This window comes from Leucopleurus acutus, assembly GCF_964270905.1.
Source record: "Leucopleurus acutus genome assembly, chromosome: 14".
Taxonomy (NCBI): domain Eukaryota; kingdom Metazoa; phylum Chordata; class Mammalia; order Artiodactyla; family Delphinidae; genus Leucopleurus; species Leucopleurus acutus.
The window spans coordinates 29,416,034-29,442,002 of NC_139156.1; the positions used below are offsets into that span (position 1 = coordinate 29,416,034).

At 45.1% G+C, this 25,969-nt stretch overlaps 1 protein-coding gene across 4 annotated transcripts in view; it reads left to right on the plus strand.

Annotated features, from left to right (window-relative positions):
• Window positions 1-23,787, plus strand: part of HPSE2 (heparanase 2 (inactive)) — a gene marked incomplete at its 3' end in the record, with an annotated part of 568,642 nt that extends 544,855 nt beyond the window's left edge. For 3 of the 4 annotated variants that reach the window (XM_082854941.1, XM_082854943.1, XM_082854944.1), the window contains 2 exons: window positions 4,242-4,388; window positions 23,622-23,787. In XM_082854941.1, coding sequence (XP_082711067.1) covers window positions 4,242-4,388; window positions 23,622-23,787 — 313 coding nt within the window. Of the gene's footprint in view, window positions 1-4,241; window positions 4,389-21,861; window positions 21,896-23,621 lie in introns of those variants that run through there. The other variant, XM_082854942.1, reaches the window with a different exon arrangement.
• Between the last annotated feature and the right edge of the window lie 2,182 nt (window positions 23,788-25,969).

The following is a 25,969-nucleotide window of genomic DNA, read 5'->3' on the forward strand; positions in this document are numbered from 1 at the left end:
ACTAGCAGGTGATTTTCTTCTTTCTGTTCTAGAGCCAACAAATTAGGACACTGGCAGCATAGCAATTCTCACCCTAAGTCTTCTTATTCAGAGAACGAATAAGTTTTGACTAGGAAACCTTCTTTTTCTAAACCATTCTGCTAACACAATGTATGTTTCTGGGAGGAGCTGAGGTCCTTAGCCAAGTTCAGAACCAGTTGAAGCCTGGTGGATACTGAAGCAAAATTGAGGCTTTTGGGGTTCAAGTTCGTTTATTATTGGCAAAGCACAACTTCCTGTTTTTCAGAAGAAGTTTTTTTAAAGACTTATAAAAAGGTTCCTGAGGCTTCTTGGACATCAAATGGCTCTTACAAAACAATATTTTGATGAGTTAAGTGTAAATGAATCAGAAACATGTGGATTAAATTTCCCTTAAAATACACAACGCTTTGAAATTAGGGGAAAAGATGTTTGGCAAAATATGGCCTGACTTTTACCAAACCTAAGAACTTTGAATTAGATTTGTAGACAATGGACCAACACAGTTTTCAAACACATAGACTTTCACCGGAAATGGCCACGGATTTCAAAGCGTCACCCTCCCTTCCCTTTCCTAGTCTCCCAACTTCACTGGAGACATTTCTAGAACAGGGACTGTTTTTCATCTGTAAGTCAAGATGCACCTCCCCATATGACACCCCTCGCCTCTTCTATCCATGATATTCCAGGCCCAGTCCCCACTCCTGACTCACTTCCTCCCCCTCCCACATGGCAACATAGGGATGTCAGGCAGCAAAAGAACAGCCAGAAAGATGAACTCCAGATACACGCATTCTCTGCTGGTGACAAAGTCTTACCATGACTGAGACATGGAACAAGACAGATGTTCTACCAGACAGCAGGGGCATTAACTAAGAGAACAAAAAGCCCCCTGGACTTGACAACATCAGAAGGTCAGCAGTTGCCTCCAGTCCACACCTTCAGTAAGACCCCATTTCCTTAGGGAACAGATAGTCCTCCAAGATTATTCTTCTGTCGGCAGAGAATGTACATTCTTCAGGAATCTGGTTTCTCAGCATAGTACTTTCAGGTTGGTGCTGCATTCCCCAGCCAAGAATGTGTCTTCACAGCCAAAGGCCTCTGCTTACTGTCCTTGCCCATCGGCCAAGCAGGGAAAGCGATGATCGAGGGGGTCTTCAATGCCAGCTCCTACCTGAGGAGGCTCCGTGAGCTCTGTGAGAGCCTCGGCAGGTTGGTGTCTGGGCTGGCTTTCAGTACTGGCTTGTCTTCCCCAGTGGAACTGTGTAAATGGAAATCAGACCACTGCCGAGCAGCTTGAAAAGATAGCTTTCCCTGAAGCAGTGGTGTGATTTCAGGTCTCCCTCCCACCCACCACTTCCCCACATCCCTCCCTTCTCCTCTGCCATCTCCAAGGGCTCATTCTGCCCCAGCTCTGCAGAGGAGAAACTCCTAAATGCAAACACGCAGCTCTGTCCGCCTCTGCTGCTAGCCTTTGAGAAGGTTGTTTGATGGGAGTTAGCAGAAGGCTTCACCACAGTCTGTGAAAATTGGTACTCATGCACGCCTGCTTTTGCTCACACGCTGAAGCCCACAGTGCCTGTAGTTAATGTAGTTTTGCACACAGCTAAGCTAAGCTTAAAGCCCACCAATGGAATTTAGTTGGTGTTCTTTAATGTTGGTAAATGCTAACATCGGCTAGCAGCATCTTTCTTCAGATCTCTGATGACACAAGTCTGCACAAATAAATTGGCATTCTCTCCTGACCTAACTCATTGGCTCCAAAAGCTAGTTCACATGCTTCAGGGGACTGAGAAGAAGGACCAGAGGAGGAGGGACCAAATAGAAGAGTCATTTAATAACTTATCAGAATATCAATTCAGGTATCCAAAAAACCTTGAATGCAATAATGTACCCTCCTACAGATGCAAGGAAAATCATCGGACACACAGCCAAAAGGGTATACTCTGGGGATTCTTCTCATAACCTTAATGGATTGCTCTAGGCAAGTGGTTCCCAGACCAAACTCATCTGCCAAATATCTTGGAAAGATTTTTTTTTTAATATCGATTCCCAGACCCCAACCACAAATGGATTAAATAAAGGGATGAGACCTGGAAACTGTATTCTGTATTTTTTTTTAGTCCAAGTTATCACAATGACTGGCCCTTGGTCACTCAACTCTTAATTAGCACATTTAGAGGCATAGATGAGTGACCCAGAGGCTGAGGTGTACTGTTTCTGCAGAGAATGATATTTTCCTGTGGGCACAGTTGACTTAGAGTTGCTCTGAATTTCTCCTTTGAAAGCAGGATGGGGCCATTTTTTAAACCTGTGCTGGTTTAAAAGGATTCCGAAAAGTGAATAGTTGTATAATCATGGGGTAGGTAAAGTAGCAAAAGTAGAAATCAAAAAGGTCAATAAATTTGACTACCTAGAAGTTTTGAACTTTTATACATCAGAATACAACGCAAACAAACTGAATCAGTCAAAGAAAACTGGGAAAAATTTTGCAATATACATGCAAACAAAGGATCACTATCTTTAATAAATAGTTTTTATATATCAATAGAAAAATGGGCAAAGGCCATGAACAGTCAGTTTACAAAAGAAGAAATGGCAAAGAGACAAATGAAAAAAAAATACTGTGCCTCAGTGTGAATTTTTTAAAAATACAAATTAATACAACATTGAAATCCCATTATCACCTCTCAGGTTGAGAAAGATATTTTAAAAGGTTAATATCCAGTGTTCTTAGGGGTATGAGGATATGGGTGCTCTCACACGTAGGTGATCAGAGCAAACTGATACAAGCTTTCTAGATAATATCAATATTATCAACATGTGTATATTAGTCAGGATAGATGAGGTTATGCTCTGAGAACGAAGGACCTCCAAATCTCCATGGCTTTCAATAAGAAAATGTATTTCTCTTTCACACTACTTGTCTGTCATGGCTCAGCTGTATATCTCTCCACATCATCCTCATTCCAGGATGCAGATCAATAGAGCAGCCTCTCTCAAGAACATTGTCAGTCTTCTGGCAGAGGGAAAAGAGACACGGCAAAATATGGGCTGCTTACTAAAGCCTCTGCCCCAGAGGTTTTAACATGTCCACCCACATTGCATTGACCAAAGCCAATCGTGTGATCACTCTAGTGTTCAACAGAGCAGGGACAAAATAATCTTCCCACAGAGAGGGGCACCAACTGGGTAGGAATCAGATTTGGTGAGGAATCATACACTGCATTCCCTTTGACCTAGTGTTTCCAACTTCCAGCACTTTATCCATCAGAAATAATCATGAAGTGCAAAAAGTTTATATAAATGAAGTCCTGCATCACATAATTTATAATGGCAAAAAATTACAAACAACATAAGTCCCCAAAGGAGGAGCCTAGTTAAATAAATTTCTATGATTGAAGAACTTAATATTCTTTTATAAGTGAAGAATATATAGGGCTTCCCTGGTGGCGCAGTGGTTGGGAGTCCACCTGCCAATGCAGGTGACGTGGGTTCGTGCCCTGGTCTGGGAAGATCCCACGTGCCGCGGAGCGGCTGGGCCCGTGGGCCATGGCCACTGAGCCTGCGCGTCCGGAGCCTGTGCTCCGCAGCAGGAGAGGCCACAACAGTGAGAGGCCCGCGTACTGCAAAAAAGAAAAAAAAAAAAAGAATATATAATAACAATAACATGGCAGCATGTTTAAGATGTTCACGAACTAAAAAAACTGGTGAACAATGTGATCCCAATTATGTAAAAACTGAGAAATATATATATGTATGTGTCAAAGAACTCAGTAAATATTTGTTGAATTAATAAACTAAAAAATACTGGAAGGGTATCTACCAAAATGTTATCATATCTTAAGACACTTGGATTATGGGGGATTTTTCTTTTTCTTCTTTGTGTTTCTCTATATTTTTCCTTTTTTTTTTCCAATCAGCGTATTTTACTTCCATATTCAGGAAAAGATATTTTGTTTTCTAAAATTATTGCAATACATTTAAACAAAAACAAAAGGGGTGTGGTGGGAAGTGGGTATCTTCTTTGCAGGACACCACAGTAACAAGGCCTTCGCGTCTTTGAAGGGCTAGGATGGCCAAGAACCATAAAATAATTGCCCTTTCCTGGGGTAGTCCTGTTTCATGCAGCCTGTAAATGATCTAGAAGCATCTAACAGACCACTGTGTTTCCATCTTTCCCTCTGTCTCTCTCTCTCTCTCTCTCTCTCTCTGGATATCAGCCACAACTATGTTCGAGGGTCCATTACACTTTTTATCATCAACTTGCACCGATCAAGAAAGAAAATTAAACTGGCCGGGACTCTCAGGGACAAGCTTGTGCACCAGTACCTACTGCAGCCCTATGGACAGGAGGGCCTGAAGTCCAAGTAAGTGCCGACCCGGAAGTAGCTTAGGAGCGAGCACAGCAGGAGCTGGGTGTGCGGGGAGTTGGAGTGCCGCTTTGCTGAGGGCACCAAGGCTGCTGCTAATTCACTCAGGGACTGCTTACTCCCTTTAGGACCCTGGTCAAGCCCCTCCCTGTCTCTAGGCTTAGAGTCCCCAACCATAAAGTCAAACGATGGACAAAATATATCTCAACAAGGACACTCTTGGATTCTGGACCACAGGATTCTTCATTATGCAGGATGATCACATTTTAAGCTATTTAGCATCCTTGGTCCCTACCCACTAAATGCTAATAGCACCCCCAGTCATGTGACAACCAAAAACAGCTGTAGTTAAGAACCACATCCATTCCAGCTGTAACATTCTGTAATGCTGTAACTCCCTGTTTGTCTCCATCTACAAACCTTGTGGGGCTTAAAGGAAGGAGCACTGGACAAAGATCAGAAGTTCAGAGATCAGGAGTCAGTGCTAATGAATTAAAAATTTGGATTTAATTAAAAGATTTAATTTGGGGTTAATTTGGATTAATTTGTAATTTAATAAAAAATAAATGTAAATAAAACCCTGGAGAAATAAATAAAATAAAATCACTGTAGAATAAAAAAAGAGTCAGTTCTGCCCCTAACTTTATAGTTTTGGGCACATCACCTCTCTGGAACGCAGTTTCCTTATCTGAACATTAAGAGAGAAATTATATTCTGGGGGCCCTGTAGTCTCTTCAAACTCTGTAAGTGTATGATTCTGTGATACTCTACCTCCCTCAGTCTCTTCTAGAGACCTTGGCAACACAGAAAGCAGCTCTAGGCCACCCCATCCTGGAGGAAGGCCTCCCAGGAAGGGTATGGGATACTGTACAAACTGGGAGCGCTCCCATTCCTTTTTTAATGTTTACCAAGTTTAACAAAGCTATAAACTTGGAGCAGGTGGCTTGTGTTCCCACAGCTGCCCACAACTATTTGCGCTATAATTGTTTGCTGTTTCACAGCAACCTTGGTGGCTTGCATTTGGTTTCCAACTGTATGCAATGGGAACAAAACACAATCTGGGAAGTCACTTACTGAGCCTCTTTAGCCCACGCTAGATCTGTATTCAGTCTTGGTTCACATACTGGCTCTTTTTTCTGGCTATAAGTACATTGCTCCCACTTTTCTTTCCCCTCAATCCTATCTATCCCAGCAGAACTCCCGTGAGCATTTTATCCCCTCTCTCCATTTCCCAGTAGTTCATGACTGGTGTGCTGTGTTCCTGGTCTTCATTCTAGGCAGGAGACTCGGTTCTGGTTCACTAAATAACCTGGGCACATCCTTTAATCCTAACCCCTAGGCCTCAGTTTCCTCATCTGCAAAATTCAAGAGTTGCTATATATTTGGTAAGGTCCCTTCCGGCTCTAAAATTCTCATCCTGGTCTGATCTTCTGTGGCCCGTATGTTTAAGTCTCCCACTGCCATTCAGTAATGACTCACAAAGTCACGTCTGGCAGAGAGACTGACTCCTCAGCAGTGATTGTGACAGTTCAGGGTCCTCTAGAACCCAAGATATTAGGAGCTGAGCCTGCCCAATGTCAGGAAGACCACGTGTACCCCGTGGAAGGAACCGACCAAATGCCTTAGTCTAACAGGCTGAGGTGTCAAATCCCAGCTCTACCACTTGCTGGCTGTGTCCTGAGGCAAGTTACATCATCTCTTTGAGCCTCAGTTTCTTCAACTGTAAAACTTCTCCTGTGAAGAGAAGTAAATGAAGTCATCTATGTAAAGTTCCTGATACCTAGTAAACGCTCAGTAAATGCCCATTGCCTTCCTCTTCCTCAACTCAGAACTCTAGCCAGTTGGGGACGAAGAGGGGAACAACTGCTCTAAGAATGTTCTTCAAAAGTAGCATCTTCTCAGACTTTTAAGATAATGTGTGGATAAGACATCTGTTAAGATTATGATAAAAAGACATAAGAACTGCATAAATGCAAAACCATGAAACATGAGGAAATGATGGTCCAGGGTGGCACCATTTTATGAGCTTGTTTCTCCATCAGCCAAGGGCACAGGCCTCTAACCCTGTTTACCCAACTCTGTGTCCCTGCCTCCGGGATCACAGCTCTGATGTTTGAACCTGGCCACACCTTGGCCCCTGTCCTGCTTATACGTTCTCTTTAGAGTGACTGAAGTGACTCTCACTGGCTTACCGATATGCTGCATTTCCAATTATGCTCTCGTGCATCTAACCTTGTCACCATCTTGGTGAGGAGCTATGTTCTGGCTTTGTTGACAACGTCAGAGAAGGACAGGGAAAGAGAGAATTTCATTCCACAGGGGTCCTGAAGAGGAATTTGGTAACACCCACTGAAATCAAATAGCAATGTTATGCAATTAGAAAAGGGAGCTGGAACCCGAACGCCTGGATATTAATCCAGGCTACCATTACCTGTGTGACCTCAGCTCCCTTACCTGTCAAGTGGGATTATTGTGAGAATCAAATTAGAGCATATGGGTGAAATGAAGCCTTCTACAAATGAAAATTTCACACATCCATGCATGCACATACGTATAGAAGTATAAATACAGACACACACATATGATTTTACATATATTGTATTAAAGAGAGTTTGGGATTAGAAGTCAACAGAACTGGATTCCAGCCCTATTCCTGCCAGTACTTCACTGTGGAACTCTGGGCCCTTCACTCACTTCTCCAAGCCTGTTCCTCTTCCTGTGAACTCCTACTCATTTAACACCTCTCTCGTTCTAGAGAGAACGTGCTGAGCCATCTCTGACTGTAAGCTGCCGGACAGGGGACTGCCGTGCACACGTTCAGGTGGTACATCCCACTCTCCTGCTCAGTAACTGCTCAGAAGAGCAGGAGCCCTCCGTGGTCTGGGATGGGGGTCTCACAGGAAGAGTGTGGTTTTGGTGCAGCAGACTCTGCAGGGAAGGATGAAAGGAAATGCTAGGAAGTGATTTCAGCCTTTGGTGTCTCCTTCTCTCTCTTATAAACCTCTGGGGCCAGATTCTGTGTTCTGTGCCTGCTAATTCCTTGCTGTAGCCTGAAGCCATGTCAGTTCAGAAGAGGTTGGAAAGCTCTGGGAACCTGTAACTGCTTCTGTCTTTAGGGACCAGGAAGAGGCTATGAAGCAGATCACTGTGCCATTCAAGCCACCAGTTGGGCCTTTTGGCCTGGGGTTTTAAGATGAGGGAGATACCGGCAAACTTTTTTGATGGGTAGAGAACATGGGGTAATTCTCCTTCTCTTAGACTTGCCATCAGGGTTGGAAATAGTTCAGATCTCTGAAAGGGTAGCTGCCTGTGAACTTGGGGCTCAGGGATGTGAGGTATTGTACAGGAAGCACCTTTGAGGCCACTCATCAGGCATAGTCCAGACATCCAGGTCCACAGTGAAGGTTCCTGTTTCTGATATCAGTGAGTGAACCAGTTGTAAGACCCGCCACTCAAGTCTCAACTCTTTATGTAAGAGATGGTTCTCACTCTGGGAACCAGACAAAAGGTGGGTGCCCTATACCCTATGGGACAGAAGAAGGGAAACTTTTAGAAAACTGCAGTGTGTACCAGAGAAGGGTATTCTGTGTCTGGAATATATATTCTCCAAAGATGGCTGAAGAAAATAGGGAGATTTAATTTAGACAAGAAAAATAAGGTAAGTTGTGAGGACTTTCTTCAGATATTCAAAGGGCTGCTAAGTGAAAGGAAACAGATTTGGCCCAGGATCCTCTAAAATGACAGAAAACCAGGGACTACAATTTAAAAGAGAAAGATTTCACCACAAAACGAGCTCATTTTCCAAAGGCATGCCTGGCTTAACTGAGGACAGGACAGGCTTTCTCAGGAGGTAGACTATTAATCAAGGAATGAGTGGCCATGGCCACCTCAGAGGTGCTCTAAGATTCCTTACTCAGTGGGAGGTTAAGGTGAAAGATTACTGCTTCCCATCAAACTCTAAAATTCTATTAGTCTCTTCCATTTCCCTCCCCCCACACCCACTTCACTTTTGGAGCCTATTGTCTCTATGGTCACCAGAAAAGTAGCTTCTTCAAGCCACCAAAAAGACACACAAAGAAACTGGTGCTACAAGAGAAAGTGGTAGTTATACCAGGCTAGTTCTCTTCCAAAACATCTCCAGCTGTAGGTCCCTCCCCTGTCATTTTCACTGCTTTCTCACCTTTCTGGGGGAAACACTTACCATTCACACCTAAGACAGTAATATTTCCCCTTCTAGGTAAGTCTAAGAGCACCTTTGGGGCAGCTCTACCATCTACGAGAGAATCTGCCCAATGCCTCGTGCGACCACAAATCAATGAACATTGTCCTTTAGGGAATCATCTCTACCCAAGACATAAATATCTCCAATGTCTTTCAGCAAACAGAAAAGCAACATAAAGTTGGGTCAAGCAAGGCAATTTACATCAAAGAACAGGAAGACTCACTTTGTAGGGGAAAGTCAAACCAGGAGCAGGTGTCTCACCAGACCCCAGCATTCTGCCCTATGTGTCATATTCAATTCCATTTGGAGAGAAAATGATCCAAAAATTGGAAAAGAAGGAAACAACTTTCATCACACTGGTTCTTCTATTCTGATGCACTGATGCTAAGGACCCTGAGGTGGAATAATGCTTTGAGGTGGTCTGGTTCACTCCCCTGCCCTCAGACAGTCTGTAGCTAGGACATCTGGACCAGAAGATGCTCTATATCTAAAGACCTCTAGGGAAGGAGTGCCCACAGTTTCAATCCTGTCTGAACATTTAATTTTATAGGAACACTGGGGCAGATCGTGCCTGTGGCTGGGACTTTATCTATAATAAACAGCACCATGAAGCATTTTAGAGTTGAAGAAACTGAATTTTAGGGCACTAAGTGACTCATTCAAGAGTCACACAACTTGGGCTTCCCTGGTGGCGCAGTGGTTGAGAGTCTGCCTGCCGATGCAGGGGACACGGGTTCGTGCCCCGGTCCGGGAAGATCCCGCATTCCGCGGAGCGGCTGGGCCCGTGAGCCATGGCCGCTGAGCCTGCGCGTCCAGAGCCTGTGCTCCGCAACGGGAGAGGCCACAACAGTGAGAGGCCCGCGTACCGAAAAAAAAAAAAAAAAAAAAAAAAAAGTCACACAACTATTAAGTGACAGATCTAGAAAGTACCTATCATCCAATTCTCCTGACCCCGAGTCCACTGCACTTTCTTCAACACTGTGCTACCCTAAGAGTCCAGTAATGTAAAATTATAATGATATTGAAAAATATACATTATATATAGCCAAGCTCTGTCATGATACTGTCTGAGTTCATTTCATCTTAGGCCTAAGAATACAATGTATTATGTATTCATGATACATTATGAATATATTTGAAAAGTATTAGGTGACCCACCAGTTTTCTCTCCTTTAGGCTAACTCATCCCTTTTCCATTAACTTTTCTTCACAAGTCCTAATTTCAGATCCTCTGTGAAAGTTCTTCTTTGAGCTGCTTCTAAGATTCCATTTCCTAATCACAGAATTTTAGGGAAAACCATTTTTTTTCTCAGCAAAACCAGGGAGTTCCCTTCTGTTTCTTCTATGCTCTCCTCAAACAAAATGATTATTAAATACCAGGAGTGCCTGTAAGTTGGTTTAACTCGAAGTCTCTAAAAATCAATCTCAGCATTTTATATTCTGACCCCATGCACACAGACACTGCCAGACCCCCTGAACCTCATGGAGCCCCACCCTCAGAGGGAAAGATGCTGTCAGGGGAGGACTCCCAGGGAAACTGGGGAGTATGTATCTTTATCCATTCATCAACTTTGATTGAGATCCTGCTCTGTGCCAGACATAACTCTTCCTCTTCATCACTCTGACTTTCAGTGGCAATGAATCTGGCTAAATTCTTAATGAATTGTGGTCCCATAATTAATAAGAACTCGGGAAACACGAGTAGACAGATTAGGAAAAAGGTCTGAACATAAAGTTTAATGTGATGTTTCAGATCAGAATGTCTCTTGATTGCCAGGCCACGTCATCACCTGACCTTCAAGAGCTATTTAATAGGGATGTTTGGAGGGGAAAGGGATTCTGAGGTCTCTGCCCTCAAAAAGTTCATCTCTATTATTAGAAGCAAAAAAAACAAACAGGAAGCAGACTGTGGGTGGTGCCATGAGAGAGGTGCAGAATATTTCTGCTTTGGGGCTAATAGGTTTCATATTAAATGTTTAAATTTCATATCTGTATGAGCCTCTCCTTCAGCTGCCATGTTTTAGCTGAAAGAATGTCAAGTCTCCTATGAGCCAAGAATCTTTTGCCTGTTCTGTGAAGAAATGAGCATCTTTTTCTTCCTTCTTCTGCGCACCTGCTTATTTTTCCGTCTCTCTGGGATATACCTTTTGCTTTGATTTCAGCCTCATTAAATCCTATATCAAAGGAAAGCACTGGCATCTAACTGCATGCCTTTAAAGAGGTGTCATGTGATGTTAGCCAAACAGAGAGGTTCTGAAAATACTGAAGTAACTCCCAGGTGCTAAGACTTTAAAAGTATCTTCATGTCCCTGTTGGAACAGACCACATTATGATACTTCATCTCCAGATTCAGAGCTTGGCTAGTATGAAAAGTTCTGAGGGCTGAACTGGCCACCACCTGACCCACCACAGATATCGGGAAGCATCACATTTATTTTGGGACATGGACAGATCTGGTAAAAGGAGCTTTAGGAAAAACCTTAACCTTAAGAATTCTAGGGCTTCTCTGGTGGCACAGCGGTTGGGAGTCTGCCTGCCAGTGCGGGGGACATGGGTTCGGGCCCTGGTCAGGGAGGATCCCACGTGCCGCGGAGCAACTAAGCCCATAAGGCAACAACTAAAGAAAGCCCACGCGCAGCAACGAAGACCCAATGCAGCCATAAATAAATAAATAAATTTATTTAAAAAAAAAAAAAAAGAATTCTATACCAAGAATTCTCACTCAGAAACAAAACCTGAAGACCTGTCTTCTGGGACTAAAGGGGCCATTACTCCATATATCTCAGCAGATTCAAAACATCTAAGTGTTCAAGTTCTATACTGCTTATATTAGTTGGTACTTGGAGTTTTTGAACTCTGGTCGACCAGATGTACTCCCTGCAGGTTTCCATTATCCTCACTTGTCTGGGATCATTTAAATTACTTTCTTCTTAAAATAAACCACTCTATAAAAGTTCTGAAATTATTAAAAGATGACTTTATAGAGGAAAATTTTGGAAGTACTCTTAGAGATCAAGAAGTTTCTTCTATAACATCCCTGACAAAAAGCCCGTCAGCTTCTGTTTGATAAGACTCTTCACCTCATGAGTTGGCCCACTTTAGGACTAGACAGGTCTTATTGCAGGAAAGATCCTCCTTACTTGTGGCCAAAGGGTGTTTTCTTCCCATTTCTATCCTTGCTTTAGAAAACTTAAGCAGAGTAAATCTATACCATCCTTGTAACGATTTTCCAATATGTGTTCCCTTAGAGTTCTAGCCTCCAATCTAAACACTCTCAGCTTCTTCAGCCATTCCTCAAATAGCAGGTTCCCTGATCACTCACTGTCTGTTCACCTTGGAATCCATTGAGTTATATAAACTTATCTCATATGATTAACTGTTCAATTTTCTTACCTCAGACAAGCTTAGTTGTGGAGGTCTGAGAAGGAGTAGGAAATGTGAACATTTTGTTATTACAATTTACCTCACCAACACAGAACAGTAATATTTAAAAATCTTTTCCAACTTCATAATGAATAACAGTATTATTATGTTAAGTTGTATTCTTTAAGTATTAGTGAGGTTGAAATTTTTGCATCTATTAGCATTTTATTGCTTTTGTGCATTTTCTACATCCCCTTTGTTTATTTTTCTATTGGGCTGTTATCCACTTTATTAATAATTTCTAAGTTTTTTCTAATATAAGGCAATTTCCCCTTTGCTACCTATCATATGTGTTGAAATATTTTCCTCAGCATTTTATTTGCTATTTTTCCAACTATTTCATTTTTAGGGTGTTATCTTGACATACAGAAGTGTTCCCTTTTTATACAGTTAAATCTACCTTTTGCTTTGTGGTTCCTGCTTTCCATTTTTATGGTTATCTACTTATATTCCTGAAATCAGATAAATATATATCTTTATTTTCTTCTAGTTTCTTTTTTGTTTCATTTGTTATATTCATTACTTTAATGCGTTTGGAATTTGCTTTGATGTTCTGTAAGAGCTAAGGAACATCAATAGTGCTTTTTAAGCTGAGAGTGTGTGAGGAAACCTGTTAACCTCTGCAGGGCTTCAGGTGCCAGTTTTAAAACGTCAGAAAAAAAGATGATGGAGACCTCTTTTTCCTGGAGGTAAAGGCCCTGCTGTTGCACATGTAACCACATCACCTGCAGGCCTTTTGAAAGGCCACTCAGAGCCCCTCAGAGGGACAGAGGAGCCGCAGAGGCTGGGAGCAAGGAGAGGCAAGAGAGATGCCTGGGACTGGGGAGATGTACGAAATGGTTGAAGGTGAACAGGAAGGTGGTACTTCTAACCAGCAAAGTTCAAGTTAGTGTTCCAGTTCAGAAAGTCTGAAATAGATGCTGTGAAAGTATAAATATAAATATATATGACTATATGTATTTATAAGAATTCTTATACTTAAGGCTCAGAGTCAGTCTGTAGAAAAAATAAGGAGAAGTAAAAATGTAGAGAAATAAGCCTTCCAGTTTTTACTCAATGTACGCTTACTCAACAAGACCTAGAGGAGTCTGGATTCTTTTCACTCTTGTGCTCCTTTGAGGGTTTTTGGTGGCTCCTAAAGAGAGAGTAGCTATAAGCAATGCACACAGCATTATCTAAGTAACTAATTGTATACATATCTGGAAAATATAGCGAGGGTACTGAATGATATATTTAACCCCCTTAGTGCCTTCTGCCTGAAGAGAGCTTGAACTGCTCTTTGTCTGTGGGGAGCTCTCTGTGACACAGCCCAAGACCTGAGAGGAATCTAAATGACTTTAGAGACCTTGCTTCTCAAGAAAAGCACACTTTTCCTTCTCAGTGCTAAAGAAATACAGAGTTTTTTTATCTGTGCAGATGCTCCATTGGATTTGGTTCTGAATTCCTGCTGTGAAGTGCCACGCACACCCCTCCCTGGTGCATGTTGAGGAGCTCATCCATCGCACCAGAGAACTCACTACAGGGAAAACATTAGATGCAGCAGTTCTGCAGAAATAGCAGAAGTGCTCACTCTACACTATTCAACAAAAAATTTGCCTTTGAAAAGTTCACATGTTTTTTTTAGTTTAAAAAACGTGGCCTCTTACATGGTACTCCAAAAGAGTAAGAAAAGACCTGTTTATTCAAAAGAAATTTAGAACGTAATGGTTAGAAAACTATTTGATCCCCGACCCCTGCCCCAGCTACCAACATACTCCCACTCTTTCGTCATCAGCTCGTGCTGATCAACCATGGCTGCACTTTGAATTACCTGGGGGCCTTTCAAAGCCCCAGTGCCCAAGCCGCACCCCAGACCAATTAAATCAGGCTCTGGACTGGGACCCAGAAACCAGTATTTTTTAAAGCTCCCCAGGTGATTCAAATATGTGGCCAAAGTTGAGAACTATTGTCCCTCTAGAAAATGCTGGAACAAGATTCCAGCTGATTTGCATCTCTGATTTCACCCAGATTGTACTCTTCATTCAGGCACTAAGCCATTTTGCCAAAGGTGCGAACATGCCAGGAGCCCCTGGGAGTTCTCTATGACTAAGTGGAAAGATGTGTGCGGTTCCCAGAGGTTTTACTGTTTGCTTTGTTTTAACTCCCAGATTAGTAATGTACAGATCTCTGTGCAGATTAGAGGATTATAAAATGCTTTCATATTTTACAGTGACTTGACATCTTAAACCAAGATGTTTAGGAATCCAGCATTTTCACTGTTACTTTCTGAGAGATTTCATTTGCTCTCAGCTCTAGAATACTTTTTCTTCCAGATCACTCCCAGCAGCTGGAATCTCTCTGCGTAGCTGTCCATCAATACTGTGGTGTCCCCACCCCAGCTCCACTCACTTGGGGACCCTCATTGCAAGCAGAGATTTCCATTCTGTTCCAGGTGACCCAGATGAAATCCTGGTAAATGAGCACTTTAGAGTAAAGCTAACACGTTTCTGGGCAGTTGATTCTAAACTGAGGGGCAGGGAAGCAGAATACATAGGCAGTTCTGGTGGGCAGAGAAGAAATTATCCTTGTCTTCTCCTTTCTCCACATCCTCCAGAGGCTGTGGTTTAGGTGATGGACAAACATAAGCCTCAGGGAACTGCAAAGTCCTAATCCACCTCATCCCTATAGCAGGTCCAGGGCCTTGAGTCAGTATTTCTTTGGCTGCCAAGCATCGGGAACCCACAACAGGATGTGGTTCATTCAGACAAGGGGTTGGAGCTCCAAGCTGTGGACCAGCTGCCAAACACCAGCAGTCGCTTGACAGCCTATCCTCCTCCCCACTCACCTTCTCTAGAACAACTCAGAGTCACCACACTCTTTGTACTCTGACATCTGTGGACCCTGGAGCAGAAACTGTGCCACCGGGACATCTTATTTTTCCCTTTTGAGGGTACACCAGTGCACCTGATGCTATAGGAACACTGTCAAAATCTGATCAAACTGAGCTATTTATCCCTTTGCTTTAACATATTTGAATAGGTTTCCAGGAAGCCGTGACCTTACAGTAATGGAACTCATTTTGGGCATGACTAATGGCCTCTATTTCATACCCTCACATATGGAAAACCTGTCTGTGCACACACACGCCTGCCCTTTTACCTGACTCTCTTGATCTCACCTGCAGACTGCCTGTAATAAAGAGAATGCTTCTGATCCTCTACTGCCCCTTCCAGCTCCACACAATTAGGACTGGGGAAACCTGGTCCCTCCCCACACAGGATACTTTAAGACAAGACCGACCACAGAGGGTAAATATAGGAGGATGCATGCGTAAGGAAGGGAGAGTTGAATTCTAACCTGGGAATCTGGGAAATCCTCAGGGCTGAGGACCATTGAGCAGGAGCTGTAAGGATGAGCCATACATCTAGGAAATGCTGGAGGGAAGGCTATTCCAGGCAATGGAATGAGCTTACTAAAGGTTTAGAAGTACGCAAGTTCAAGGGCCATTTTGTTTGGGGCCATAGAATATCGTCTCACGTGACTGGAATAGAGGATGCTTTATGAGGTGAGGGGAGAGGCCATAAAAATACATTAGTGCCAGAATGCAGAAGGCCTTGAAATCCAGGCCATGAGGTTTGATTTTCTTTCTCTTTCTCCCCTTGTGTAATGTGTTAATTATAGTGCTCTGACCATACATTTGCATATTTCTGTGTTTTCTGTCATAGTGGGTAAGGATTACATCTGTTATAATTGAATTTGTACAACACAAAGAACAGTAGGACTATGAATAATGCCCCTTTCATACCATTTGTGAATGTCGGTGATCATGGCACCAAGTCTTTACAATGGGAGGGAACAGGGCTAACCACATGGTAAAGTCTCCATGATTTTAATAGCTGGTTCCTGTTGTGGTTTGAGTGCGCTATGCCTATGACATGGAGCTTTGAGATGGTCACAGAGTCAAACTGTCCTCCCAGAGTGCCCCCAGATGACTGCCTCCTCTGTTGGAAGTTAACAATAAGTGTAAATCCAGGTTCCTTAGCTGGGCTCTCACCTTGTTTGCCGAGTGTGCTGTTATTTTAAACCACTAGAAGCAGATGGTAGGATCCCATGATGGCATAAACCATTATTACACAGACTTGGATAGAACACAGATCAAATCATGACCCCCAAACCTAACTGCAAACAGGAAAAGCTTACATCCCTAACAACTTGCCTAAAAATCCCCAGCTTTGCTTGCATAAAGGAGTCCTAGTTCAGTGATACAGAAGCTAGATTGAAATTCCTCATTATTTCAATATGCTCTCAAAGAACAGGACATAGGGCAAATGATCTTATCAGCCTCAAATTGTCTAAGTGGCCAGGAACTTAATATATAATGCGCAAGCAGGCACTGAACCACGTGCCACTGAAAATTTAGAAATGAGAACAATTAGCCTAGCAGGAGAACAATCCCCTAACACATAGGAGAAAGCTTCAGGACAGGCTTGGGAGGAAGTAATCCTCCCCATGACCCCTCAGGAGTAGGAGCTCCCCTGAGAGGGTCATGAGCATCCTACAGCTTTTGCTTCAGCTGGGCAAGTGGGGACTAGCCTGCTGCGGCCACCTCCGAGCGGCCCTCCTCAGCGGGTAGCATCACTCACGGCCATTTCAAAGGAACCTCCTCTCTAAGCTACTCCAGATGCACAGCCTCTCCCGGAGCAGGGAAATTGAGCGAGGCCCCTCCGTCCTCAAACCCGGCCGGCCTCCCTCCCGGCTCTAACCTGACCCCGAGCTGGAGAAGGGCAGGGCAGCTGCACACACCACCTTCCTAACGCAGCGAGGGGGCCTCCACGGGCAACTGGGCCTCGGGGGTCTGTAAAGCGCACACAGGTGCGGCTGGCGGGAGGGCGGGGCGCCGGGACCCAGGCAGGAGAGCCAGGCGCAGAGTCGCGCGTTGCCGCCAGCCCCGCACCTGCGCCCCCCTTCCCTGCACGCCAGCCGGGAAGCCGCACCCCCGGCAGGAATCGCAGCCCGGCCTCGGACGGTTCCTTAATATTAGCCACATTGCGGGGGCGCGGGGCTGCCGAGTGCACCGCAACGAAGTTTTTGTCGGGACTGGAGTGATCCTGCGGGTTGTTGCTCCAGGAGGCCAAGGGCCGCGCACGTCTCCGGGCCTTGCCGGGACCGGAGAGCAGGCTGGAGGGGCAGAGGCAGGGGCTCCGCTTCGGGGGAGCCGGCGCGTGGGCTCTCAGCACCGTTGTGAAGAGCAAGGGGGACCTCTAGTGGCGCGCGAGGAAGCACGCTGGCACCAGAGTCGAAGCCAGGAGGTTGTGCGGATTATCGAGCAGCAAAGGGAGCTGATACCCTCCCCGCCCCACACTCCTCAGATTATTATACCTTCTCCCTTCTCTCCTCCTTCCTCCCTCCCTTCTGCTCCCCACTCCTGCTTTCCCTCCCTCCCTCCCTCCCTCTCATTTAACAATCCAGAAACCCAGACCAGAGCCAACTGTGACATTTCTAGGCCTGCACACGTCATGCTCAGATGTGGACTCTAACTCAAGTCTCTGTCCTCCCACCACAGTGTCTTTTCCTTTCAGATTGTAGTTCGTCTACCCATGTATTTATATCCCATCCTTCTTTTACTGAGCACCTGCTATATGTGGGTTAGTGGACAGGAGAGCACGAGATGAGCAGGGCGGATACATGGTCTTCCTGACTAGGGGAGGGACTGACAAGCAGTCAGCGATCCCAGTGCTGTGACGAGTGCAGAGACAGGAGAAGTACTGGGTGATAGGGAGTGCTTTGCGGGCACCTGACCTGAAGGACAGGTAGGAGTTAGCAGGGCAAAGGAGGCTGGAAGCAGGGATGGAATACGGAGAAGTGTCCAGGAAGAGTGACAACATGTACAAAAACGCTGAGAGTAGAGAGATTGTGACTGGAACACGGAACGCAAGGAGGTGGGAGGTGGTGGGGAGCTGCAATGGGCAGCAGCTACAGGGGCCTCTACGGGCTGCAGACGGAGGTGAATGGCCTCGCTCATGGGGTCTTGTAAGGACTTTGGAGAATGTTCTAAGATCAGCAGGAAGCTACTGAGCATTTAGACAGGTGAATGTCATGATCAGATTTCTACCTGTGCAGGATCTCTCTGAATTTGGCATTAAACTCTGCTTCAGGCTAGCTATTAGGCTGTGGGCAGCCAACTTGAAAAATGTGGGAGCCAGAAAGAATCTTAGGGTTCATCTAGTCTGTCATACAAATGGAGAAACCCAAGCTCACAGAAGGCAAATCACTTTCTCAAAGTGGCTGAGGTGGAACTAGTTATCTCTAAGTCCCATTCAAGGCCCTAAATATGCCAGCAGAAACCAGCCACTAGCTCCCCAGGCTGCTCCCGATAATACGCAGGCTTCCCTTGCCTCTGCTCCCACAAAAGCCCAGCCAGAGTCAGGCCAGAGACCAGCAAAGTATCTTCAAGACTGGCAAGGAACATGCTCACTAGACTTGCTTCCCTGAGACCTCAGAACAGCTGAAAGCTTGCTTCAGTATCCATGGCTAGCAAGAACCATAAAGTAAGCCATGAAGACAGATATTGTAGACAGGTGGTGGGGGAAGGAGGGTGACCCAGCCAAGGGGATCCCACAGAGACCTGGGAAGCAGAGGGCTTGACTCCAAATTGAGACACTGTTTCAAATAGCATGCAAAGAAAACAAGTTCAGGAACAAAGCAATTCAGACTTTGGAAAAACAGATGGTGATAAAAACTCAGTTGTCCTAATATTTGGATAATTTAAAAGCCCTCAGCAGCTAGGGAATTAAGAGAAATAGCTCAACATAGACTGGATCATTTAGCATTTGGTTTGAAATGTCACAGGCCAGGAAGGAGGTCCCAGAATGTGATGAAAATATGATAAGAAAGGTTTTCAAAGAAAGAAACATGATCCTAGTGAGTGCCATCTGGAATTGGGGAACAACACGAAATAGTAGAAACAGGTATCAGGAGGCCTGAATCCAAGACAGAGCTTAGCCACCTATTAGCTATGTGACCTTGCCCAGGCCACCTAACCTCTCTGACCTCATCTCAATAGTGAAGTTACAAAAATAATAATAATAATACTTGCCTATGTACCTCACAGGGCTCTTTTAGCAGTCACAAGGGAGGCCAAACAGGACTATGGTGAAGGGCTGCAGGGCAAATCTCAGCTCTACCGCTTACCAGCTATGTGACTTAGGTGAATCTTAGACCCCTCTAAACTTTGATGTCTTCATCTGTAGGGATGCTAACACCTGCCTCAGTTGGTAGTTGTGAGGACTAAATGTGATAGAATAAATCACAGCATCCTGCCTTTTGCATAGACAGTGCTCAGTAATCAGTGATTTTTTATCATTAACATATGTTTGTAAACTTACAAGTTGTTCAGTGCGTAAGAGTGGAAGATAATTGTAATATTTAGTGTGATATGACTTAACTGGGTAATAGGATAAATATTAAAATAAAAATGTAAGCAGGAAAATTAGAATGGAGGTGGTAAACCACACTGTCCATCGTTACAGTGACGGAACTTTGTAAATAAGGTTGTATGAGGACTTAAGGTCTCACAAAATTAACTCAAGTTGGCTTAGCTAAGAGGTGGTCATATAGATCTTTTTTAAGGATGAAAAAACGCTATCAATGATCAACGGCCACGTGTCCAGTTGGGATAAGCTATCTAGTGAGTGACTGTGAGAATCAGCAATAACTCAGGTCTTATCTAACATCTCCAGGGCCACTGAGAGCAAGAGTAATTGGTACATTAATGAAATCTGTACAGACGCTCAGCAAACCTCCAGGGAGCCTCTTTAGAGCTGGAGAAACTCAGTCCAGGAATACCAGAAATAATGTGAAAGAGCCTCAAAAGTCCATTCACTTGTTCAGAAAATATTCCATCCCAATTCTACGCCACTTGGTTAGGCACCGAGTATTTAGGGATGAAAGGCACTGGACCTTTCCTCATCCAGCTCACAGCCCAGTGAGGGGCAGAGTGGGTAAGTCCCTACAATTCAGTGAGGTGGTTATAAGCTTTGGGTACACGAGAGTGCAGAGTTGGGGCTCCTAACCCAAGGGTCAAAGAAGGTTCCCCAGAGGGGGCAACACGAGAGCAGGCTCGGCAGGGCCCCAGGGCAGTTAGTCCCGCAGAGGAGGAGGAGGGAGCACCACACACAGCAACCCAAAGTGGAACTACAAGTCATTTAATCTGGTCACGCTGGGCCAAAGGTACGCTCAGGTTCCGAGGTTCCTTTGTAATGGCAACAAATGCCGTAGCCCTCCCACACTAGCACTTGTCCCTTTAAAAACCTCTTGCTTGAAAAAAGCACCTGATGCCCCCTTCCTCCCAAAAAAATCTATTAGGAATTTTATAGCAGTTTTAAATGAACTTGTGTCTTATTAATCCCAAGTGTCTACAGGCATTCACATTTGAAAAATATTTACTTTTTTTTTTTTAATGAACTGGTATATTTTATTCCCACCAGGATCTACTGACATATTCATTTGAGAAAGATCTACCTCATTTATGGGCAAAATTTAACTGTTTTTCCTTGGGAACAACCTGTTCATGCGTATACTGATGATGTCCTTACAATGACTGCCTACTCAGCCCAAGCCCACCCCCAGAGGTCTGGGATCCACAGGTAGCACCGCAGTAAGGGGCACTGGCAGCATCTGAGACTGGGGAGGTGGCCGGAGCTTGGTTTCATCGTCCGGATTAAGGTGGAAGGGATGGCGTTGTTGGAGAGTTTGAAGCAGGGACAGCAGCAGATGGCTCTGTCAGCAATGTGGCCAGCACAGGAGAGGTAGGCAAGGCCAGGGGCAAGGTCACAGGGAAAACTCTGAACTAAAATAATAGCAGTGAAGGGAGAGAAAGAAGCAGATCTGAAAAATATTTAAAGGTAGAATTGGTTGGATTTAGCGACTCCATACCTGGGACCTGAGGGAGAAGACCCAGATGACCACAGCTTTCTGGCTTAGGTAATCTTATAGAGGGTGGTACCAGCCCAAAGATAAGAAGGCAGAGAAAAGGACAGAGTTTGAGGAGAAGATCTTGACTTTGGACACGTGACTATAAAGTTCCTGTGGAACAGCCAAGTGGAGATATAAGTTAGAAGAAGGATTCAGCCTTGAGATACAGGTTTGGGAAGCATCGACATGCAGATAGTAATTAAAGTCCTGGGTGTTGGTAACAGCACCCAGCTGGAGTACGTAGTGTGGGAAGCAAAGAGGTCCCAGGACCAAGCAACCCCAGCATCTGAGAGGCAGCTATAAGGGAACAGTCCCCCCAAAAGGAAACAACATGCAGAAATGAAGGAGGAAAATGGAGGGAGAGAGAGAGAGAGAGAGAGAGAGAGAGAGAGAGAGAGAGAACGCTACCACGGGAGCCAAGGGAAGAGAGGGCTTTAGGAAAGGAGTCATGAAACTCGTCAGTGCCGCAGTACAAGGACCAAGAAGTCTACCTACCCAGAATGACAATGAAAAGAGTAACAAAAAAACCACCATCTCCCACTTACATGGCTCACTATGCTTTCAAAGCACTTTCACATTTTTTATTTCATTTCATTCGTACTACATCCTATATAGCCTATATTCTCACAGATGCAAAACTGAGGGAAGTGAGGTAAAGAGACTTGCCAGAGCCGTCTAGGAAGTTAGTGGCCGGCTCCTGGAATTAGAGACCAGTCCACAATCTTGATCATGCTCCCTGGTTCCAACCATACCTGAGTCAGCTTTTTAACCAACCAATAAGGAAATCAGAATGGAGCCTGTTGCAGAATAACTACTCGTTATTAGTATGGAAATTAAAAGGCTTGCTTCTCACACTTTGTTTTGACTTCCTAGAACCCAGAGATGGCAATACTCTGGGATCATCTGAATCTAAGGGGGTGTTGCCTAACTCCTCAGGGGGAGGGCTTGCACCTAACTCCATATATAGGAGGGACCACTGAAGGTTTTCAAGTGATAGCAATTTGAGTATGCTTTGGAAAGATTAATTAGTATTATTGAACTAGTATTTGATAGTGCATATGTCTGGTTGTTGGATATTCACACAACCTAGAACCAAATAATAAAATACACTGTGAAGACCTGTCCTGGCTTTTTTTGCACCTGAACCCCCTCTCCTCACCCTGCCCTCCACTCCAATGAGTACGCTGTATTCACCAGAGAGGGTCACAGAAGGTTCTTGCATGTTTGGTGAGGTCAACATTGACCTTTAGATCTCAATTCTCACACCTCCACATCTTCCAGAGGTAGGCCTGGCTCTCCACCCAGGCGCCCCCTGCTTGTTCATTCATTCCTCAGTCATACCAACAAGAGAGGGGGGCTGCCCCCTGGCCTGTCAGATCTGGACTGGGCCCAAACTGGTCCACGTCGGGCCAGGCCTGGAGCTGTCTCTCTGCCCAGCTCTCCCCTGGGAGCAATTTACATTGCACTTATCTCTGGGGGTTCATGGCTCTACTGAGCAAGGGGTCTGATGATCTCTCTCTAAACCTATCATTCAGAGCACAGAAGGAACACTAAACCAAGACCTCTTTATCAATTTCTAACAGTTTATTCTCTGCACAGCTCAGATGATACCACTACAATGTTATCACACTGGAGGCTGGGCAAGGCCCAGAAATAGTCATCACCGTAATGCTGATTTTCCAAAGTGACTTACAGCCTTATTTCCAGCTAGTAGCCTGGTTCTGGCCTTTTCTACTGACCCATAAAACTGAGCTTCAGTGGGTACTTGGCTGTCCGAGTCCCTCCCCCGTCAGAAACAGCTGGGAGGCTGTCTGGATTCTGTACCACAGGCCTAGGATGGGTGATGAGCCGTTCCCCTTTGCTCTCTAACTCCTTCTCAGGGCTGAAAATGACTGATACACAGGAAGGATAAAAGCAAGCAACGCAGGTGAACTGAGGTCACAAATGCCTGCTTTATCACCTACTTCTTTGTGTCTCTAAAATGTAAACATTCATTAAATATTAGATATGGAAACTCATGCTCAGATTAGAGAAAGGAAGGTTGTTACATAAGTCTCTGTCCTCCTCCAGAACTGCCCTAGACAAGTGACACAATGTCAGTTCTCTCATCTCTCAAATAAACTCATGAAAGATGCCAGTTAAATAGGAACTTCTGAAGTCACCTTAAGCCTATGCACCATTCCACACTTTAGGTAGAAGAAAATTCTTTAGGTAGAAGAGTCAAACTGAACTGCTATTATGATTTAAAGACAAAAAAAAATAAGACATGAGACACTTTTCAGCTTCTGCCTCAGAGACATTTAACTTGTCAAAATAAATGATGCGTTTCTGGAACTAGACTACCTGTGTTCAAATCCTGGCTCCCAGGACTACAAGCTGTGTAGCCTTGGGCAAGTCATCTAAGTACTCCAGGTAGAATGGGGCAAGGACAGTTTCTTCCTCAGAGCATTGCTGGGATGTTCGAGTGTGTTATCAAAGCACCCAGCTGAGAGCCTGGGCAGAGTAAGTATCAGTCAGTGATAGCCAGCCGGGCATGGTCAGCAGACGGGGGCAATCTGAGGCTGCCCAGGCTTTGCTGCAGTGGCTTCCTTTCAAGGCAATAACGAGTCCCATGCTCTTTTTCCTCACTGTAGGTCAGTGCAGCTGAACGGCCAGCCCTTAGTGATGGTGGACGATGGGACCCTCCCAGAACTGAAGCCCCGCCCCCTGCGGGCCGGCCGGACATTGGTCATCCCTCCAGTCACCATGGGCTTTTATGTGGTCAAGAATGTCAACGCTTTGGCCTGCCGCTACCGATAAACCCCCTCACACCCACAAGTCGCCAGCAGGCCTGCTGGACTGCTTTCCACTCTTCTGCCCTAATGGTATCAGTATTTTTCAGGCATCTTCTGAGCAACAAACCAGTCTCTGCCGCCCCATCCTGCTGGAATCAACACTAACTTGCTCTCCAAAGAGACAAATACCCTAGCATGAGCTTAGCCTAGGTAGGTCACTTCTACCCCAAAGGAAAATGTAGACCTCTTAAGCACGAAGGTATGTGTGTAGAGCTGTATGCACCCTTGTACATGCACCATGAGAACAAGCTGACAGTGCACTTCCAGGACAAATGAAATAACTCCCCACAATCCTGGTCACATAGCAAAATAACTACAGACCTTAGCCTGTGGCTGCTGCCCTCGGCAGAAGATGAGGAAGGAAAAAAACCCGGTGGACATTTGAGAGCCCAGTCCCCCCTAACTCCTTTCCTTTGTTTGTTCCCTGCCCTGGGTTTCGTATCACCTCTCCTCCCATAGGGGAGCAAGTGGGTGAGTCAGTACTGGCCTGCTGGGCGAGCTGTTAATGTAATTTCCTGGCTCATGTATGAGTGTGTGCATCTGGGTTTCTGACAGTGGCATCAATCACTAGCTATTCCTCTGGGAAGCGGATGCTTCAAAAGTAAAATTGCAATCATACTCCAGATTTTGTAAGAAGGTTCTATTCCTCTGTGAATCCAGACTCCCCCAGGGCTGGAATGGAAGTCAGGTAACAGTATTCACTGAGTGGACAGCAATGTATCAGGCAGCACAAAAAGCAGTCATCATCTGTCACGTGGCTGCGAGGGAGAGAGTTTTAGTACAAAGAGAAAGCGCACCCAACCACCAAACACAGACACGCACAACACACGTGTCCCTCGGCTGAACAAAGCAAATAATTAGACCTACCTCAATTTTGAGAGAATATTAAGGGCTTGATAGGGTAAGTCCTTAATGGTTTGGTTGACCAAAACCATTTTAAAACAAGGGATAAATCAAAGGTCATCACAACTGTAAGACACAACTGAATCTAACCTTTCTGCTTCTTCCCAAGTATCTGAGTGCTCTCAACGTCTTGTACTAGGCAGAAATCTAATGTGCTCATGAAAGAGGACCAGGTCCATGCTCTCCCAGACCAGCTTATCTGAGCATAGAACTAAGCTTTCAGTTCGCCACGTTGGGGAAGGGGGATCTGGAGACTGAGGTCTGATGGGGAAACTGTGGAGTGGGAGGTGGGAGGCCCCCGAGTTGGGCAGGGGGGAGTGGAGGGGTGGAAAGTTCACGATGGGGACCTTCTGTATGATTCAAGAGGTTTCTGTGGGTCTTTGCAAACAAGCTGCAACTGAAATGACTTTCTTTTCTGTGGATATGATTTTCTTTTGCAGGATGAATGACACAAAGGATGCTTTTTTTTTAAGGAGTAGATATTAGACGATGTCACAGGGTTCCAGTAGAGAGAGATACAACTTCTGCTGATGTGAAAGGATAGAAATGGAAGAGAGGGGCAAGGTGGCTGAGGCCAGAGGCCAGGGAGACTGCCTAAGGAGGAGTTAGGAGCAGGGCCCGGTCTGCAGAGTGAGTGATAAGGAAGACTAGATGGGAGCAGGAAGGGACTCAGCATGGAGAACTGGGAATCTGGGAGAGGGAAACCAACAGGCTCAGTTTACACGACGGGAAGAGAGTGGAGTCAGTTTTGACCTAAGCTTATTATCGGGTAGAGGAGGAAGAGCACCAGGAGGTGTGAAGTGGGAAAGGGGGAGACTGAGGACTGGCTGGCCTCCGTCAGTGGAGGCTCAGCCTGGAAGCAGCTGCAGAGAGAGGACCAGACCCTGGCACATCCCCGCAAGGCTGCCCAGAGGGGCCCCTCGTCTCACCGGAAGCAGGCCTCTCCACTGACGCTTCAGATCTGGGAGCGAGGGAAGTGCCAAGACTGGGGGTAGAAAGGCAGGGAAGAAGCAGCAGAGGAAAGTGAAGAAGAGAAGGGAAAAGAGATAGTACAGATAGCAGACAGCAAAGTCTCTTCTACATACTGGTACAGCTGCAGGCCCCTCATAATAACGGGGGTAACCAGAGGTCCCTGCAGGCTGGCCCTGGGCTAGTTTGCTTTACATACATAGCCTCGCCTCGGGGAGTTACTATTCTTAGCTCCATTTTTCCTATGAGGCCTGGAGAGGGTCTGTAACTTGCTC